Here is a 13,962-nt window from a genome sequence, read left to right on the forward strand (position 1 = left end):
GAAAGCATTGGAGAACCCAGCAACACACAAACGAAACCCTGGACCTACACAGAAGATGGCAGTGGTGGATGATTGCAAAAGAAGAGTATTGTGTAAGTGGAGATTGGACTAGATTGGACTTTGGTGAAAATCAAAGAATGGAAAAACATTCTTTGTAGAGATGAAAGCAAGCTCAACCTCTACCAGAATGACAGCAAGAGTATGGAGAAGGTGCAGAACAGCTCATGATCCAAAGCAAACCACATCATCTGTAAAACACGGCACTGTGATGGCTTGAGCGTCCACAGCTGCCAGTGGCACTGGGATGCTTGTTATTATTGATGATGTGACACAAGACAGAAGCAGCTGAAGGAATTCTGAGGTATTCAGAGACCTATTATCTGCTCAAACTGAGCTGAATGAAGTTAAATAATTGTGCCGTGTTTCATAACAGAGATGGACAATGACCCAAAACATACAGGCAAAACAACCCAGGAGTTTATTAAAGCAAAGACAGTGTCACTGTTGCCTCACAGCAAGAAGGTTCTGGGTTCATATCTCACCTGTGGCTGCTCTGTGTTGAGTTTGCATGTTTGCCGTGCAAGTAGCCCTTAAATCAATTCAATAAGCAGATTTGGGGTTTAAAAAGTCAAACTTGCTTCTACAAGATTAATTTTTCCTTTTTTTTTAAAGTTTCTTCAGATGATTGTATATTTTGTGCTTGTTGGGTCAAAAAAAGTTAACTGCTTCTGGGAGAGGATGATGATTTATGTAAATTTGCTCAAAAGCTCTCTTCCATTTCACCCAGCTCATGTTTGAAAATTCACTGCAGGACGCTCTTTACACTGTAAGTTGTCATTTAATGTCATTTATACAACTTCTGCCATTTAACAACTTTATTTTTTATCAGCAGATTTCAGAAAGAAATTCTTAGTTCATGAACCGCTGGCATAGTACATAAAAAGTAAAGATTCTGTGAACGGGTCAATGAAGATTTATTTTTAATTCAATGTGTTAAATTGTACGAAAGAGTGACAAAACAGTCTTGGAAACAACTGCTCTGATGTCTGAACGGCACCACATTTCCAGGACTGCTATTAGCACCTGTGAAAACAAAAGAAAGAAAGTGTGAAACTAAGGTTTAATATGTGTTGCCCAACACACAAGTTATATTTAGCAGCATTAGCTGCTAAAAAACACCTTTTTATGACACCTTTGTGATGCTTTATAATGTGAATGTGTGTGAATAAATTGCAAGTTATTTAAATGTCACCATCTTGCAACAGTGATAAAAAGCTTACGATGGTTTCCTTCCTTCATATTCAAAGCACACTGCCTTCTGGTGCTAGTCAGGTAGCATAGTTAAAGAGTTAAAAAGTCGGTAGTTGAAATATAAATGGCTGTTGCAACTTTTTCCCCCCATTATTTTTATTCATCACCTAAATGCAGTTTATATTACTGTAACCATAGTGATGAAGCTCCTCTACCTCAAAGTACAGATTTATACAGAAACCCAGATCTTTCATCAAGATTTGTGCATAAATGTAACCAAATCATTGCCTTAGCATTGTATTACAATGAAAATCTCAGTTATTCATTTACTTAAATTAAATTATAACATGTTGCACATTCAAAACTCATGTTGCATTTCTTACTGTTTAACACTTGTACAGCCTGTTCAGTCTGGTGATGTCATTCTGGCTCATCTGAGTTCCTGTGCCAAATTCAATATTGGGATTGGGAATGGGCTCCATGGTGGGCTTGTTGTTGCCAGAGAAGGCATACCTGGAATAATGTACAGCGGGTTTGTTTGTATTCAAGAAAAAATGAGAAACTATTGCTTTATAACTGAAATGGTCTCTGTGGCTCTCATTGGAAAAACAAAAAGAAAAGAGCAAGTAAAAGTTTGTCAGTTGGCTCTCATTAAGAGGATGATGTCTTCATATTTTCTATATTCAGAATCACTACGTGCTGGTAAGAGGTGCTTACATTTTTTTCAGCGTGCAGAAAAACCCTTGATTAATTTTGCATAAACAGCAAAAAAGAAAGTTATCAAAAAACAATAATAATAATAAAAAAAAAAACCTGAACTAAAACTTAAAACTGAATGAACAGATGTCTGATGAAAGTGATCCAGACCTGTGGTACTGCATGACTGAGTTGTAGTCATAGGGGGTGTTCTGGTTCAATGTGTTGATCTTGTCAAAGGCATACGCCCAACCTGAGAGAGAGAAAGTGTCATATGCATCAGAAAAGGCTGATGAGAGTTAATGTTTGCATTTAGAGCCTCAAACTCTGTTTGCTCTATAGTTAAAAGGTTAGTTTTATAATTTTACACATTTGAGTTTATAATATATTTAATGACTTTATTGTCACTTACCTCACTTTATAATTTAAAGTATGACATTTAAGTTATTTCTTATCGAATTTTGTAAAATCACTTCGATCCCTAGTTGAGTGCATCCTGTCCTGCTGTGTTGCTGTTCATTATGGAAGATCATTTTAAAGCTAAACTGTAACCCGAAACACACCAACAGCCCAAAGAGACCAGAGAGTGCCACCAAAAACAGAAATCAGACCGGATGCGATGTTCTCCCACAGGATTCGGATGTGCTGGTCCCTGTCAGAGCGACACTGCTCATGGTTGAAACCGAGGGCGTGGAGCAGCTCGTGCTGGACGGTGTTATGGTAGAGACAACCCTGACGGTCCAGAGACACTGCCTGGCCATAACCAAGGCGACCGACATAGGAGTAACACCTGCATTCACACAATAAGAAAAAAGAAAGGAAAAAAAGAAAAATGTATTGTTATCATCCCTTACAAAGCAAAGCAAATTATCTAAACGAAACTATAATAAGGTTCTACAAACAAAATGTTTTCTTTTAACTAATAAAAGACTATCACAGTCATTTAAAATGATAAAATATAATGGCTATGTCTGTCAAGTAAATTATTATTTATTAATTAATGTAACTATGACTCTAATTGTGATTAAAAGTCATACCAAAGAAGATTTTAAATTCTTGCTGAAATTGGAAACTGAAATTAACTCTGATATTTAACTCTGTAGAATAAAACAAATGACTAGGAAGCACAGAGTGTGGGCCATCACAGTATGATTTTAAAAATGCATAAACAGTTTAAGAACCTCCAAGGACTGCACAGTTTCCACACACACACACACACACACACACACACACACACACACACACACACACACAGAGAGAACAGCAAGAACACAGATTATCACCCATTGATGGACTGGATGTTCAGGTAGTCTCTCTGGTTGGTTCTTGGGACGAAGCGAATGCAGGAGACGTCTTGGAATGACAGCAAACCTCGCTCAATGATGGAGCGCTCACGAGAAGCTGAGAAGCAGAGGGAAGAATACATTTCCACCTACTGTCATCTGCTCAGTATCTGTAATTACAGAAATACTTTGAAATCTACACTGATTACAGTTTTTTACAGACGCTAGGACACATTTCTCAATACTTAGGTCACGTTTGCAAAACTCCTCACACAGTGAGCACAACAGAAGTCTATGTGGGCTAAACTGAGGATCAGTTATCATTGTTTTGGCACAAAATGCATTCAATGACTACATCTCTCAAATTTCATGAATCATCTTCTCACTCAGACACAACAACTGCCAAAAATCTTTGTACGGACAGGACATTTTGCATGTGCTTACATACTGTTTTCAAAACTGTTAAACTTATGGCCAAAACAATAACACAATGCAAAACTTGAAAAGACAGCAAAATCCAACAGCAATATTTTATTGAAACATATTTTAAATCTAACAATGCAGTTTAACCAGCCACAGCTGATTCTCATTGTAGATGAACATCTACACAGATGTTACTCCTTCAATTTCATTACAAAAGGAGACAACTGCTGAATAGGTTTTTTTGTGATGTAAACATGGACCCAGCCAGAAATGGAGTAGATTAGCATTACTATTGTATGTGTATCAGTGGATGGTGTGTATACAAATTCTTGTATTTTGGGATTACTTAGTGCAAAAAAATAAAAATACATAAACAAATATTAACGAATTCTGCATGATGTCTGATTCATTCCAGTAACATATATTGAAATTATAAACAGAGATGTGTCCTTGTTTTACACAAGAAAACACTGTGTAATGCTACATGTTGTTAGTGTTTTTTAGGTCATTGTTTTGTGGGTGACAAAGTGTGTTTGTCGGCTGTCAACCTTTGCTAGTGTTCTGGAAGAATGAGGTTATTTGAGACCTGAATGAAGTGTTTTGGTAGTTGTAGTGCATTTTGAATGTGGAATGAACTGCTTTGCCAAGCTGATGGTCAGTTAGGAGGATTGTGTGAAGTGTTTTGCAAAAGTGACCTAAGTATTGGGAAATGTGTCCTAGCGTCTGTAAAAAACTGTAACATGGAAAATGCAATAAGGATTCATCAAAATCAAATGTTTTTTAGCATTTTTGTCGTTTAAACTTTGAGCTCCATTGTCAGTTTGTAGTTATTGCAAAATAAAGTCTTTAGTTTTTATGTAGAATTTAAAGTAGTTGTTGCTGTTTTTTTTAAGTGTTAAGCCAAAAATTGTGGCAAAGCATTAAATAAAGATGTACAAATCGCAGGTTTATTCCTTTTTCATACTCCAACGGAGTATAACTACAACACAAAGTTTAACTTGTGAAACAAGACCGGACACAGAAAAATCACAGTTGATTTATTAAGCTATTCACTTTATTTCATTCAGATTTGTTTTCTGTGCTGTTTTGGGATTTTTTTTGTTTTATGAGCTTGTTTCACTTTGATTTTACAGTCCATTAGTTCATTTGATCAGCTGCTTTATTCCAATTTTAAAACTGCCTTAATAATTCTTGAGTTACTTACAGTAATGAGAGGCGATGACGTAGGGGACATAGACGTTTCCATCGCTGGATTTTCCCCACATGCAGCCAGAGGAGGTGCAAGGATCAGCATTCCTTTGATTCTCATTTTCATAAGCAATGTCATCAATGATAAAGGGCTCCTCTGCTGTGTGCACTGTGAAATGAGAGCACTGAGTGATTTGATGATATATCAGTGTATGGTAAAGTATATCAAAGTACTGTTGTGCAAATGAGCAAAATACCTTCTTGCTCTGAGGCGACAGTACTAACCACTGCACCGCCATATGGAAAATAATCAATGTATCTAATGATAATTTTGCTTCATTTTAATCTCAGTGAATGGACTACAACAGGATCTTATTTCTTTTACAAAATGTATGCTCCAAATTTACGTAACATTGAAGGTCAGCAGTTTTGTCATCTTAAGCTCAGTGGTTTCATAAAATATTATTATTGATATATCATTAATCTCAAAAAATCTGGAAGAACCTTGAGTCTGGATTTTAACAACAAATCTGTAATATTTTCCTGAGATATTTCACAATAGAAATACAGGATTCACACAAGCAATGTTCAATCTCAGAACGAAGAGTGGAGCAAAAATAAATCTGGAACCATAAAGTGAGTCTGAACTAAATACAATAACAGGCCGGAAGTAATATGTATATGTATAAGTAATATGTAAATGAAGTATAAATATCTTACCTACATCCTTGTTGGCCCTCCACAGGAGCTCAGCGACAGACAGATCCTAGCTCAATCAGATGGCATCATTCATTAGTGAGGATTTACATGGAAAATCTTCGGTTTTCAATTGAAATTTGTTTCCAGAAAGATGAAATAAAGTCTTTACATGTTTTACAAACTCATGTGTGAATGTGGTTATCTGAGGAATGATTCTTGGCAGATGTCAGTTCAGCAAATTCATTGCATTCATTGCTTGTCAGTATTTTTCTTGGATCATTCACTCAGTCACGGCCAGAGATGGGCAGTAACTGTAATCCGATTACTTTTATCAAGTAACGAGTAAAGTAAGGGATTACTATTGCAAAAACGGTAATTAGATTACCGTTACTTTCCCGTAGGAACGCTGCGTTACTGCGTTACTAAAACCGTGATTTTTCTTGCAGAATGTCTCATGACAGTGACGTAAACGAGTGCGACGTTTGTGGCAACCGCTGTGTGCAGATCAACAATGGATAATATATCGAGTGCGGGAAAGAGTATGAGCCTGCAGCGTTTAAAGCGTGGAAGTACTGACCTTACTTTGAGTTTGATTCCATAAAAAGTGACAAAAACATTAGTGTCCGCTGTGCGTGGGAAGAAAACTTCTTTTTACAGCGAAAAAAACCCCTAAACTTCCAAGCAAGCACCGAGTGCGCTAAGAGGTAATGGGAAACTCACAGAGAAACTCGCGGATTCTTCCACTGACCGCGGCACACCTGCACCAGGGTAAACCTCCGCCTACCCTACTCCTGCTTTACAGATGAAAATAGAGCAACAGGACCGCTGAGTCTTTGACTTTATTTATTTTCTGCTGTGTTTTACTTGCATCTGTTTGAAAGAGTGAGTGAAAACACAAAAAATATTTTATTTTATGTGCTGGAATGTGCAGAAAATAGGTTTAAATGTTAAACAAATTTCTTCCAGTCAGAGAATGTTGCATATAATTAAAATTTTGCTTGATGCATAAAGTTAAAAGATTAAAACTAATAAAACAAGTTTTAAAAAGGGACCTTTCCATTTGATTACATTTTGTATGATGGATTATGCAGAAAAAGTAGAATTGGGCTGAAAGATCTATCACTTTATCACCTATTCAGGTTGTAAATCGTGTTTTTAAAAAGTAACTAAGTAACTAAGTAATTAATTAATTTTGCAAATAAGTAATCAGTAAGGTAACAGGATTACTTTTTTGGGGAAGTAATCAGTAATTAGTTACTGATTACTTTTTTCAAGTAACTTGACCAACACTGGTCACGGCTACCCAACATGAGGTTTTCCTGCTTTGGTGAGTGACTTTTGAGTATTTTGTAGGTCTGTTATTTAGTATCAATTAGCAGGTATTTGTGTCTGTATAGTCTATGACTGCAGCTTGAAAACCAGCAATCTAGAAGGCCTGACAATCCACCATCTCTTCTGGCTCCGAGACTTAAGAAGGTCTTAAGAGCTTGGAAACAAAAGTGACTGGACTTTTTTAAGTTTCTTGAAGATGTTTCATCTCTCATCTGAGAAGCTTCTTCAGTTCTACAACCAATCGATGGAGATTCCCGGATAATTAAACCCTAGTTGGGGTTATTCTCATTGACCCACTATTAATCACGTGACTCATCACATGAGTCAAAGCGCAAAAAAATGAATGGTTCGTTATCACCAGAGGTTTCAAGTGATATCACATTCGCCTCTTAAGGTACCATTGGATCAATTCTTTTCTTCTCTTGTATGCACAGTGTAATGTTGCATAATTTAACCTAACACAATCATGTCTTGGAAAAATTTGAATCTGGAATTTAAACAAAGCTGTCAGATAAATGTAGTGAATTAAGAGAGCAATATTCTCTTAATGAAATGGAGTAAATGTAGCATTAAGTGGGATTTGTAAGTTCGATATTTAGGATATCCTCACCTTCTCATCAGCCCAGCAGAGGACAGAGGCTCCGAGGAGAATCAATAAACTGAGTGTGCATTTCATGAAAGCCATGTCACACAGTGTTAACACCTGGATCCTGCTGCAGCTCCTGTTTATACCCTTCAGTATATCTGCTGACTCGCAAAAAAACTCATTGACATTGCTTTACTTGGAGATAAGGAGGAAGTTGCCTTGAAAACATCCTGTCCTTTCCCACCTTAAACAAACCAATATATATCTATACATATATTTGCTTCCAGCATCAAAACTATACCCATAATGCTGTGTGAGAATGCTGCCCCAGAACACCTGATCAATGTTTTTGGGGAGTTTGAATATTTTATCAGCTGTAAGTGGTTTGGTTTGTCTGTTTGTTTATGAGAGCAGGCATGATTGTTTATGTATGTCATACATACATAAAGAAATTATGGGCAGATTTGGATGAAAACTTTACTACAGTTGGAGCTTGGCCTGCCTGACAGATTATGTCTTGGAGACAATTCAAAGCCAAATCGGGCAAATTTGCACCTTTTTCAACAAATTGTTTTGAATACATAACAGACAAAATGAATACAGGAGAGTGACATCCTCTGTGTTAATTCAGCATGTGGCTTAAATGTAAATGTATCTTAAGTTCTACCTCTGGGTGATTTTCTGATAGATGGACATTACAGCATCAAGTATTTTGCACAGATTACAAATGGACATTTTGTCAAGGTTTTACATTTCGTGTGACCTTACATGCTCTTCTTGACCTCTTTCAACAGATGCCATGAGGACAAATTGCCTGCAGTGTCCTGTGGTGTTTCACTCTTTTAATCTTAAAACAGTAAATCTGTCCTCTCTAGGGAAACTGGTTGGGATATTCAACAGCCATTGAAAGATAGGGCCTGGATTACAATTATACATTTTTATATATATACACGTGTGTGTGTGTGTGTGTGTGTGTGTGTGTGTGTGTGTGTGTGTGTGTGTGTGTGTGTGTGTGTGTGTGTGTGTGTGTGTGTGTAACTAAGCAGTATATATATATATATATATGTGTGCAGTAAGCAGTTTTTAAAGCTTTTACATATTTTTGAGCTTGACTTGAAAGGCAGACTCTGTTTCACTATCTGGCTTTCTGACTTTCTCTTTTGATAAGTAGTGCTGAATGTTATGACTGACTGCATCTGGTAGTTTCTCAGGATAAAATTGATTTGTTTGACAGCACTCAGTGGACTGACCAATACTTGGAACAGAGGGAAAATCCAAGGAACTGAGTGAAGATCTAAAAAGGAGCATTACAGAATCACACAGGTTGACCAGGTCCCTTAGAGCAAATTGTAAACAACTGCAGATTTCAAGATTAGTTCAAACAGTTGTATGAAATTATGAGTTATTCAGCTGTATCACCACTTTGCTATGACATTAATAAAAAGAAAAAAGAAAAAAAAAAAGAAAAAAAAATGATGGTTAGGATTTTCAGTTAATGCCCAAGACCCACCAAGGTTAGAGCCTGCCATGAACTGGAAAATGCCAGAACACTAGTGTCAATGTCCACAAAGACACAAGTTTTACATCACCATGGATTGAGAGAGTGCTGACAAAGTAAGAAAACCCCTGCTCCAGATTCCACACCATCATGCTCAACTGAAACTTGAAATTACTGACATGAACAAGCCAAATTGCTTCAGGAGACACAATGACAAATGAAAAGAGGCATGTTCGGAGAAGTAAAGGTGACGTTTTAAGCAAGGTGGTGGGACTGTCATACTCTGGCTTGTTTTGCTGCTAGTGGTACCAGTATATTGCACAAAGTGGGTGGAATAATGAAGAAAGGACTACCTCCAAATTCTTCAACTCTGCATCAAAGAAAGTGGCAAGTGAAACTTGAGCACAGTTGGGCTTTCCAACTCGACAAAGATCCAAAAATAACACATTAAAACTGGTTTTTGGAATGGATAAAAATGCTAACATTAGCCTCCTGGAATAGTTTTCCCAAAGCCCTGACCTCAAACCTACGGAGCTCCGCAGGGGACATGGGAGAAAAAAAAATTAAGACGGACTAACTCGGGATCTCGCAAAAGTTTCATCTCCGAAAACGTCGCAGCACTTTTGCAAATATGTGATGTCTTGTAAACTGAGCAGATATCTGACGTTTACACAACTACATTCACGCCTCAAAATATCTTAAAAGTGTATTTTGTGACCCAGAAAGAGTAATATTACAACTAAGTAGCTGCCGACGTTGTTGGAATTCAACTTTTGCACAACTTTTGCGAGATCCCGAGTTTTTTTCCCCCATGTCCCTTCGTACAAACCTATCCCTATTGCCCTATTGAATATTGTGGGCCATGCTGGAAAGCTGGGTCCCCTCCAGGAACTTATCCGATGTAAATGAACCTAACAGCAATAGAATATCTAACCAGAATCATTTCAAAAGCTTGTTGATGTCAAAGGTCACCTCAATGCCCTTTTTCTTGTAAGGTTTTTGTTGTATTGTAAACAGGGGGGTCCAGCTCCAGGCCTCGAGTGCCGGTGTCCTGAGGGTTTTTGATCTCACCCTGGTTCAACACACCTGAATCAAATGATGAGTTCATTACCAGGCTTCTGGAGAACTTCAAGACATGTTGAGGAGGTCATTTAGCAATTTGAATCAGCTGTGTCGGATCAAGAACACATCTAAAACCTGCAGGACACCGACACTCAAAGCCTGGAGCTGCCTACCCCTGCCCTATAAGCAGGCACCTGGCGAAGAAAGAAAAATTCCCCTTTAACGGGAAGAAACCTCTAAAGAAAATCTATTAAGTGGAAACCTTTTCAGCAGAGGAAAAGAAATAACCCATCACCCTTCAATATGCATTCTGAAAGGTCTGAATGCTTTTTTCAACTATAGTCTAAAAAGTAATGAAAATATAGCAGGTTTAGTCATAACTGAATGCAACATTGAACACTGAAAAATGAACAAGAAAAATAGTTTTCAGTTCAAGCAATTCACAGACGCAGATGTTTGAAGCGGTTTGTTTAATCTTTTCATACACATGCAAACAGCAGTGATATCATTTTCCCACATTCATCTTCACATTTAATCTGACATCAACAGGTTGTGCTTCTAGTTGATGTGCTTCAGGTCAAGTTTGCAGGTTTTTGGGGGACCTTTCTTGCTCTTTTAGACCTCCTTCAACAGAAGACCATAAGGGCGGATGGCCTGTTCTACTATCGCCTGCTCTTCTTGAGCTGAGAACACAGACGGGATGGGAACCAGCCAGTACTTATCGTTGTTGTGTTTCTGCCTGTACTCTGGGTTGATCCGATTTTGCAGAATCACTTTGTATTGCTTGCCATTCTTTTGACAAGTGAAGGTTTTGGCATAAGAGACAGCTTCATTGACGTAAGGGGTAGAGTAAATCCCTCTGCCATAGGTCTGACCTGGACCTGGCTGTTAAATAAAAGTAAGATATATATATGTTATATTATTAAATACTGATACATTGAATACAGGCCTAATATGGAAATAGGACAAAAAGAGCACTGAAGTGGCTTAAAGGGTGAGCAGCTCTTGTGTGGCATAAATACGTTTATGTGCCATAACAATGGACATGCTATGGAAAAATATTCTGACAGAGATAAATAACAATAAATAAATAAATATACAAAAACCTGCAGCTTACAGGTTTTTGACATTATTCATAGGAAAAAGCCTTCTCAACACTTTTGCTCAACAATGCTCAACAAGTATAAGTACAGCTACAGTTTGCTCCTGAGGTCCTAGACATGCAGGCGTCCTCTCACAGTCACATAACTGCTATTTACTGCATTTCCTTTTCTTTGTGTTGTGCTGAGATTTTCATAGCTTGTGACTTGACATGTGACAAAACCATTCAACTCTCTTTTTGACTCTTTTCTCAACCCTGGGATAAAATCCAGACTTTAGAAAACTGAAGTGCTGCATGGGACACAGTCTCAGCATCTCAGCATGTGGAATAAGAGACCAGGAATATACATAAAGTGGGACAGTTGGTGGCATTCCATGCAATTTCAAAATATTAAATATCACAATTATACATCATATAAAATGTTACTGTAAAGCAATTGTACTGGGTAAAATAATGGGTTGTGATGATAACATAATCAAACCTTGTAGAATCCTTCGATGATGCCCCCAGCTCCTTCCTTAGATGTCCCATGGTAGGACACAGGCCACTCCCCTGGCACTGACGCAGTGCTTCGGTACCGAGTTCCCAGCCATGTATTTCCATCATACTTATTCAGGACCTGTGACAAAATATGAGGTGATGCAGGTGTATCTGGACCTGTATTTGTTTCAGACAGTCCATAGTTCATCTCTGCAAACTGTATCTTCGATTAAAGTCTGAGCTTCTGCATGTTGTACATATAGCATTTCAAAGTGCTTTACCTTTGGGACAAACTATTCTATTGATCTTACTTTGAATGGGGAGAGTCAGATATTTGGCTGTCTTTTATTTTCTACAACTTAAGAGCATCATGATGTACCAGTTATGCTTATAACACACATATGATATGTAATATGCTAAATAACTGTTTAACTATTCTTTTTCAAACCCAGTTCTAGTTCCATTGACACTGTTCACCTCTCTACATTTTTATTTTGAGGTCAATTCATTTCCAGTGCACTACCTGAAAAGCACTCTGGAAGTAACAGACTGCATACAGTTAATTCAATCAGGTCAAATTAGTTTTTTAAGGTGTGAGTTGAGACCAAATCTTTGCAGAAAATTCTTTACAGATGATTTGTTATATTGTTTTCTTATAATTCTATTTCTGTAGTTTTAAAAAAAAAAAGGCCTAGTATTTGACATAAAAGAGAGGACTAAATGCAGTTATTGATTTCCAAGAAACTGATGAAGAAGAATATTGTTGAGAACACTAATAAACTTCTAGTTTAGTTTCGAAAATGAGCTGGAAGGAAATTCAGGGAACCAGAAGTTTCAACTTTCTAATGATTGCAAATATCTGAAGCCCAAAAAGTATTTTACTGGGATGTCATTGAATTTGTGCTCTACAGCCCGGCTTAAAGATCAATTAAAGCAGCTTAGACTCTAAGTAATGAGCATGAATAAAATGGTTGATGCTGATCTCAATTCAAAGACAAATTTACCTTGAGGGCAAAACGGTACCAACCACTTGGTCGTTCATACACCTCTCCGCCTCTGTAATAGGTCTCTGTGTCTTGGAGACCAGAGAAATCGTAGTCAAATGTTGGATCAAAGAATTCGCTCTCATCGATGATGAAACACCTTTCTTGTGGTGCAGTTCGAAAACAGGTGTCAGAGCCTGAACATTGCCCTCCATCTTGCAGAACACGTTGAATTCTGGCAAAGTTGTTTCTTGACACTGGGCTGCAAGTTGAGAAAGACAGCTGAGATTAGGGTCTGAATAAACCTGACCATCAACAAAAGAAAAGAAATGCTGCTCTTTCACTGGATGTTTTCTCACTCTCTGCAAACCAAACTGCAACATTGTTGTCAAAATTCTTTGAGCTTTAGAAACTACATCCTGACTGTGAATCTCAATATAATATCCCATCCATCCTCTTATCCTTTTCAGTGTTTTGTGGAGGGGGGTGCTGGAGCCTATCCCAGCTGCCTTAGGGCAATTTAGAGTTTCCAGTTAACCTATGCCCACTAACTGCAGGTCTTTGGATAGTGGGAGGAAGCCAAAGTAGAACATGGGGAGAACATGCACACAGAAGGACCCCAAATGGTGGAATTGACCTTCTTGCTGTGAGGCAACAGTGCTAACCACTGTGCCACCATGTTGCACCATTACTCCAATATAATATACTGCTACAAAAAAAATTTGAGAACTCTTCCCGTTCCCTTTTTGAGGAATGACATCAGCGCAAGTCTTAAGAATAGTTTATAATATTACAATATTTACCAGGTTTGATCTCCATCTGCGATTGCACAAATGAGACTGTTTATAGACAGCGTTGGTGCTGCTGAGCCAGGAAAGCTTGCTCTTTGGAAAACTCCAGCGTGACCTCCTGCTCTTTGGTTTTGAACAGAAGTGATCTGGGCATTGCAAACTGCACCCAAAGCTTCAAGTGCAATTTCTCTGTCCATCTTGACGTTGTAGTCCTTTGCTCTGCTCACTTCTACCTGCAAGTGTTGTGGCTCGTGCAGAATTGGGCTTATATGTTACACTGTTTATGACGTAAACCCAGTTTGCATAATTTCTTAGATAAATCAACTTTTGACTTTTTGACCTTCCAATAGGTGTGTTTTCATTGGAACTTTCTGTTCTTCTCTTTTTTCCAGTTGCAAAATTATTCATCATCTCTTAGACTTTCACAACTGCATCCACACCCTGAATCTTAGTACAGTCACAGTTTACCATTTTAAAAACAAAACTCCATTATTACAATTATTCAGTAACCTCGGTTTCATTTGCAGAAGTTGGATTCAGCAAGCCTGCAAGAATTAGCTCTTGTTTATTTATTTTTTTAAAAAGGAG

At 37.7% G+C, this 13,962-nt stretch overlaps 2 protein-coding genes across 2 annotated transcripts; both read right to left on the minus strand.

Moving 5' to 3' along the window:
• Positions 1–955: 955 nt before the first annotated feature.
• LOC113026212 (high choriolytic enzyme 1-like) lies at positions 956–7,557 on the minus strand. Its single transcript, XM_026174723.1, has 8 exons — positions 7,483–7,557; positions 5,562–5,607; positions 4,858–5,010; positions 3,231–3,348; positions 2,559–2,737; positions 2,119–2,200; positions 1,635–1,764; positions 956–1,083 (listed from the first exon to the last, which is right to left on the minus strand). Exons 1-7 carry the CDS (start codon positions 7,555–7,557, stop codon positions 1,638–1,640), a joined length of 780 nt encoding a protein of 259 aa, XP_026030508.1. The 3' UTR covers positions 956–1,083; positions 1,635–1,637.
• A 2,916-nt stretch (positions 7,558–10,473) lies between these two features.
• LOC113027405 (uncharacterized) lies at positions 10,474–13,599 on the minus strand. Its single transcript, XM_026177015.1, has 4 exons — positions 13,387–13,599; positions 12,605–12,845; positions 11,602–11,739; positions 10,474–10,903 (listed from the first exon to the last, which is right to left on the minus strand). The coding sequence occupies exons 1-4, from the start codon at positions 13,569–13,571 to the stop codon at positions 10,634–10,636; spliced, it is 834 nt and encodes a 277-aa protein (XP_026032800.1). The 5' UTR covers positions 13,572–13,599; the 3' UTR covers positions 10,474–10,633.
• Positions 13,600–13,962: the final 363 nt, after the last annotated feature.

The sequence above is a fragment of the Astatotilapia calliptera genome, chromosome 7 (assembly GCF_900246225.1).
Source record: "Astatotilapia calliptera chromosome 7, fAstCal1.2, whole genome shotgun sequence".
In the NCBI taxonomy this organism is placed as follows: Eukaryota; Metazoa; Chordata; class Actinopteri; order Cichliformes; family Cichlidae; genus Astatotilapia; species Astatotilapia calliptera.